General features: G+C 42.8%; 1 protein-coding gene across 1 annotated transcript in view; it reads left to right on the plus strand.

Moving 5' to 3' along the window:
* MKRN1 (makorin ring finger protein 1) overlaps positions 1–1789 on the plus strand; it is a 14738-nt gene extending 12949 nt beyond the window's left edge. The window contains exon 7 of the mRNA XM_009332935.1: positions 203–1789. Coding sequence (XP_009331210.1) covers positions 203–415 — 213 coding nt within the window. The 3' untranslated portion in view covers positions 416–1789. The remainder of the gene's footprint in view (positions 1–202) is intronic.
* The last annotated feature ends 4027 nt before the right edge of the window (positions 1790–5816 follow it).

Consider the following 5816-nt stretch of genomic DNA (forward strand, 5'->3'; position numbering starts at 1 on the left):
AACATACTGAAGTAGAAATGTTGGGCAGCGTTAATAGGGGTGTGTAAGGGTAAATTCTGCGAGAGGTCAGTATCTCCCTGAAAGAGAAACATGGTTTCTTGCATGTCAAAGTACGCCGGGGGCTGAACCTTGTCAGCTTCTGGGAGGACTCCTACCTTGTACCGCTTGGTCACCTGGCGAAATACTTGTGTTCCGCTTGCAGGCCCAGCGGAGGAATCGGTTCTGGGAGTTCATCGAGGAGCGAGAGAACGGTGATCCGTTTGAGACCGACGAGGATGAGGTGGTGACCTTTGAGCTTGGCGAGATGTTGCTTATGCTGTTGGCAGCAGGAGGTGATGATGAGCTAACGGATTCTGAGGATGAGTGGGACTTGTTTCATGATGAGCTGGAAGATTATTATGACTTGGATCTATAGCACCTGTCAGTGGAGTGTGGACTGTCATCTTGGCTTCAGGCAGTAGCTATTACCTGTGGTGTTGTGGCAGTGCCTGTGTTTCTCCTAGGCAGGCCAATCAATTCCAGGTGCTGTTGTAATAACTTTTACCCAGGGTCTGTCTCTTCCCATCCCCTCCCACCCCAGGAGTGTTGTTTTTCCTCTGTTTAAACAAATAACAAGAAATAAATCTTTAAAATGTTAGTTTTTGTAAAAATGAATTTAACTGTCAAACAGTTAGCTTAGGTTTGTTGCTTCATCTGTGTACCCAACAGAGTTCACCCAGTTCCAGGGTTAAAGTGTTTACAGGACTTCCACACTCATTTTGAAGAGCCCAGATACAAAAATGAGCAGTGGCCATGCAGTGGGGATGTAAATTGGCTGATGGCCTTTTTTCTGTCTTTGTACCAATATCTCTGACTTCAGGCCAGATACAAATACTCTCTTTCTGGCATCAGCTCTGTTCCAGCCCCCTCATGTACACATCTTCATTTGTGATTTTGGTCTCTTGTTTACTTGCACATTACTATTACTACTGTGTAACCAGAACCAGGTGTGAACGTTCTGGGTTTTTACTGTGTTAGCATGAAAGGAAGATGTCTTTGTGAAAGGAGAACTCTCTATGTGTATATACAGATAAATGTAGAGTTGGACCTCAAGGATGGGGAGACTCTGTATAAGTTAAAAACAACAAAACCATCTTTCATCCCCTCTTGGTGCATGAAGTCTAGCCTCCAATTGGACATGAAACTGGTTTAGTGGTCTCAGCCCAGTCTGTGGCAGTGATCTTAACTATCGCTTAACTTAATAGATGGCACTCCCTAATACACCAGCTCTCTTTCATGTGTATGATTAGGGTTGTCCAGGAGCAGAAATCCGGTTAGCCAAGGTGGGGTCAGAGGAACACCAGAGAGGCCCCTCTAGCTTTATTGCTCTGTAAGTTTTAGAACTTGGTGTAACCACTTAAGCCGCGAGCTTGGCTAGGAAATCGCTGTGCCTCTCAGCTGGTTTGAGGTACACGTGCCTCTCAGCATCTGAGTTGGGCGGGTTGCCTGGTAAAGCTGTTCAGTTTATGTGAGTTACTGCTTACAAAGGCAGTCATGCAGTTTCTGGCTGTAATTTGCATTGAGAAATTACTTTGCCACCAAAGCCCCAGCACAGGAATTTTAACCTTGCATTACATTATTGCTGTTTTTTATTGACTCGTGGATGCCCCGTGATCTGTTCTCCTGCTGCTCTTGTCCCCTAGACTGCCTCTCCTTTCACTTTTAAATGGAATGAGAAATTGTTCTGAGGTCTATAACATATTGTTTTGCAGCTGCCTTTTGTAAGAAGCACTTTTCCCAAATAAAAAAAATCAAAAAAATTAAACAGAAGTCTGTCTGTTCTTTTAAGTTTGAAGCTTCTGTGTTTCAGCTTGATTGATTATTTGTGTGTGTGTGTGTGTGTTTCTGCAAATATTGAGGCATTTATTTCATTTAACTCCTGCAGAATTGTGTCACACTAGTATGGAGTTTTAACTTGGTTATAACCTTTCCAGCAAAGAGCCTGTAATGTAAGGAGCACATTCCGAACAGACAGCTGAGGCAGTTGAACTGTTGAAGGAATATATGGGGCCATTAGTGGGAACAGATGCGGCTTGCTTTCTCAGAAGTAAGTTCTGCACTATGGTATTCATTTTATTTGTCCTGAACAGTGTCAAGTGCAGTACATGTTCTGTTGATAGTTTCCTGTTGTAATGCTGTTTGGACACCAAGTCCAAGCGTTGCTACAGGCCACTTCCTGAGAACCCACATGCTTCTTTAAGCCTATGTGTGTTCAGAAGGAAGCATTTTTCTGCAGAAATACATGAAGTTGGAAGTAAACTACTAGAAACATATTCAGATGCTGAGGGATATGACTATGAAAAGTTTAACTGAACAGTCTAAAACCATCTTTGGTTGGTTGGTTTGTTTTTTTTCCCAGAGGCAAGTAGCAGAGGGAGAAAAGGATTTGAATGTAACTTGTGCGAATGACATTTAAAACTGATATAGGGAGAAACAGAAAAATGAAAGGCTTTGAAGTAGAACTAGAACTAGCCTTTCCTCCCCTACACATAGGGCGTAAGTTGTTAACATCCTATTGGAAAGCTGCATTCAAACATAAGTTTAACAAAGATGTGTTCTGGTAAGATGCAAAAAGGTCATAAACTTACCAGCCAGAGCACATGCATCAGGTTTCCTTCATAATGGGTCAGAGATGGCATGCTTTACTTTTTGTGTGGGTGTACGTGTGGCACAGTGGTGGATGCTGCTGCTTCTAGACCTTACTTCTGTATGTGTTGCAGGGGAAGCTGAGAATACGCAAATACATGATTTGCTTTGGTGGAGGCTGTTCTGTCTAGCTGCAAGGTGACTGATGTAGTCAAGTGCATTGTGACAAGTAGTTTCTGTTGACTTCTTGCTTTGAAGTGTGCTGTGGTTCTTGTTCTGTAAGTTAGAGCTGCATGTATTTGTCATCAAGCAGCACTGCTGAGTGTCACTTCCAGTTCAAATCTTGCTGGTGGTAGGCCTGTTTCTAAGCGTGCTGTTGCACTATGATTTCTACCTCCCCTAAACTGGAATGACTAAAAAGAGTAGGGCCTTTGAAATGAGTAAAGTATGTTAGTCGGCTGCTATGTTTTTCCTCTGTACGAACAGGAATAAATCAGTAGAATTAAGGCAAACTTGTAATGTAAAAATATGGAGGGTGACGACTTAGGCTGTGCTACGTTTTCTTTAGGCAAATACCTAAGGTACAGAAACTGAAGAGGCCAATGAGAGTAGTGTCAAGATGAAAAAGGTATAAAGACTCCATAAACTTCCACCAGCAAAATCTTGGATTTCAAAACAAAAATCTTTAGGAAAAGACGCATGCTCTCACTTGAAGTGCCTTGACTTTACCCCCTATGCAAGAATATATACACATGGCTTGAAATAAAATTTTGCATCTTGTGGCAAGTGCACAATAAGCGTCTGCTAGCCATTCTAATTGGTCTGAATGTGATCATACAAGCAAAGAGCACTTCTCGCAACCTCTGCTGCTTTAGTTCAAATCTTGATAGCACAGCTCTTTCCTGGTTGTAGCCCAAGGTGTATTGTAATCTTGCTGCCTGGTTCATTTCATGAAATACAAAGTAACTCTTCCCTGCTACAGCAGGTATAAAATAGATTTCTGTTTGGAGGATACCATGAGGTATGGGGTGTCTCATGTTTGGAACAAAACTTGTATAGATGGAACTATTAACGCTGCAGCAGCTTAAAACAAAGGGAATCCACATGTAGTTCCTTAGGATTGAGATACAGTAAGAAGACTGTGCTCTAGGGATCAAGTTGCTACAAAGTCAGTTTTACTCTAATGCTAGCATTAGAGAGGCATTATTAAACTGTAGTTGTGGTGAGCCTTGCTTCAGGTAAGCAAAGCTAGACAGACTTGGCAGTGAAAACTGTAATAAGCAGTGATGTTCGTGGACACCGCTGTAGCAAGGAAATGTGGGATTGCAAATATGCTAAACTTCTGTCCCTACTTGCTGCAGTTGCTGTTATCCATGGGTATGCTATTTGTCACTTGCAGGCAAGCCAGAGTCAACACCAGTTTGGCAGCAGCTTGATGTGATTGCATAGGCAGAACCTGTGTTAAGGTTGATTTTAGAATAACAGCACTAGAAAAAGTGCTTTAAAAGACTTTAAAAAGTCCTACCTCTCTCAGAGTGCAAGTTCCTATTAAAAGTTGAAGTACTCTTGGGTAAAAGGGGCTCTTGGCCTGTCTAAAACTACTCTCAAAGGACTCTGATATCCCAACATTGCCTGTTGTAGTTCCAGTCCTTGACACACTTGCTTGAGAGGGGTGCTTGAAAATGGCTTCAGGAGTCGGTACACTGAGCGATGAGTGTTAAAGCCCCCCTGCCTGCAGCCAAATGCAGTGTTCTGGGAACTGAGATACATAAAAATCTGCCTATTGGCAGCCCACAGCTGGGAAGGGGCACCTCTAAAGAGTGCTGTGGTTAGAGCACTCACCTGGCTGGGGAAAGCTGCTGTTTCAGTTCCCTGTCCAAAAGTACAGGCTCCAGGATTGAACTCTCTCTCTGTTCAGGGCCTGAAAATGGCTTTCCCTGTCTCCTTTCTGACTATACTTAAACATTAACTGGGATGATTAGATAAGAACCTCAGCTTTTGTTATTAAGAGCCTGTCCCCTAAGTTTGACCACATAGGCAGTGACATGTGCCTTCCACATCACTGGGTTGCAGTTATGTTTGCTTTTAAGCCAGTCAGCTTCCAGGCGGTGTCAGAGTTTGCTCCATTTAAAAATACTTCTGGGTTTTTTTTGTTACTCTGTTATGTGGATAGCTGCTGCTGCTTCAGTCTCATCTGGCACGGCCATGATATCAATGCAAGCAATGTGCCACAGCTAAGATTCAAGTACTTCTTCCAAGTAGATAAAAATCTGACAAATAAGCTCATCTTCAAGCTGGATATGCAGCTCTTAAAACTGTGGGACAGTAGTAGTTTTTAGAATAGCATTGTAAACAACATTACAATAAGCTACACTTTCTACAAGTGCATTAATGATGCTGTCAAGAAGCACAATGAATTTGCATATGATGCTGGGGGAACAAAAACGTTAATATAAGGTTCCATAGCAGTTAATACTCCTTGCATTGTCATAGCCGCATGCTTCTACCTGCTCTGTGATGGGGAAAGGCACAGCTGCAGAAGTTACACCGTGCTTGTTTTTTAATCTAGTGGTTGCTATCTTACCATCTAGAATAACATGCTATAATAAAGGGATTTTTTAAAAGCTTATAGCTTCCTTCATGTATTACCTCATGAATAACACTGTCTACTAATATACACTCTGAAGAACCTTCTTGTTAGCAACTGCTGCAGCTTGCGCTTCATTCACGTGAGGACAGCTTAAAAAATGACCCTGTGGAAACCGTTCAGTATAACTGCCCAAAGGGCTTGTGGAAGATGCCAAACAGAACCAGCCAAAAGAGGTCACACTCCTGTTTTAGCAACGGGTAGGTGTTTAAGACTAGTTTCTTGAAAGAGTAGTAAGGACCCTGTTACACCTCTTAAAGGAAAGGGAACAGTGCAGCTCAAAGCACAATGACAAGCCTGTTCTCCCCGATGGCGTGTTGCACAGCTTTCTGCCAGTGAAGGACTTGCAAAGTAGGTGGCTCCACGTGTGCGGGAAGAGAATGGCAAGAGCCCTGTAACCTGGCAGTGCTGGGCAGTTACAGGAGCATCAGCCTGCAGAAGTCTCCATACTGAGGGTAAGCAAGATAACTTCATACAGTAATCTCTAAGGCAGTAAACTCAATGAACCGTACAAAGGTTAATACTCTGCTGGTAAGATCCTTCC

Source organism: Pygoscelis adeliae, unplaced genomic scaffold, assembly GCF_000699105.1.
Source record: "Pygoscelis adeliae isolate BGI_AS28 unplaced genomic scaffold, ASM69910v1 Scaffold38, whole genome shotgun sequence".
In the NCBI taxonomy this organism is placed as follows: domain Eukaryota; kingdom Metazoa; phylum Chordata; class Aves; order Sphenisciformes; family Spheniscidae; genus Pygoscelis; species Pygoscelis adeliae.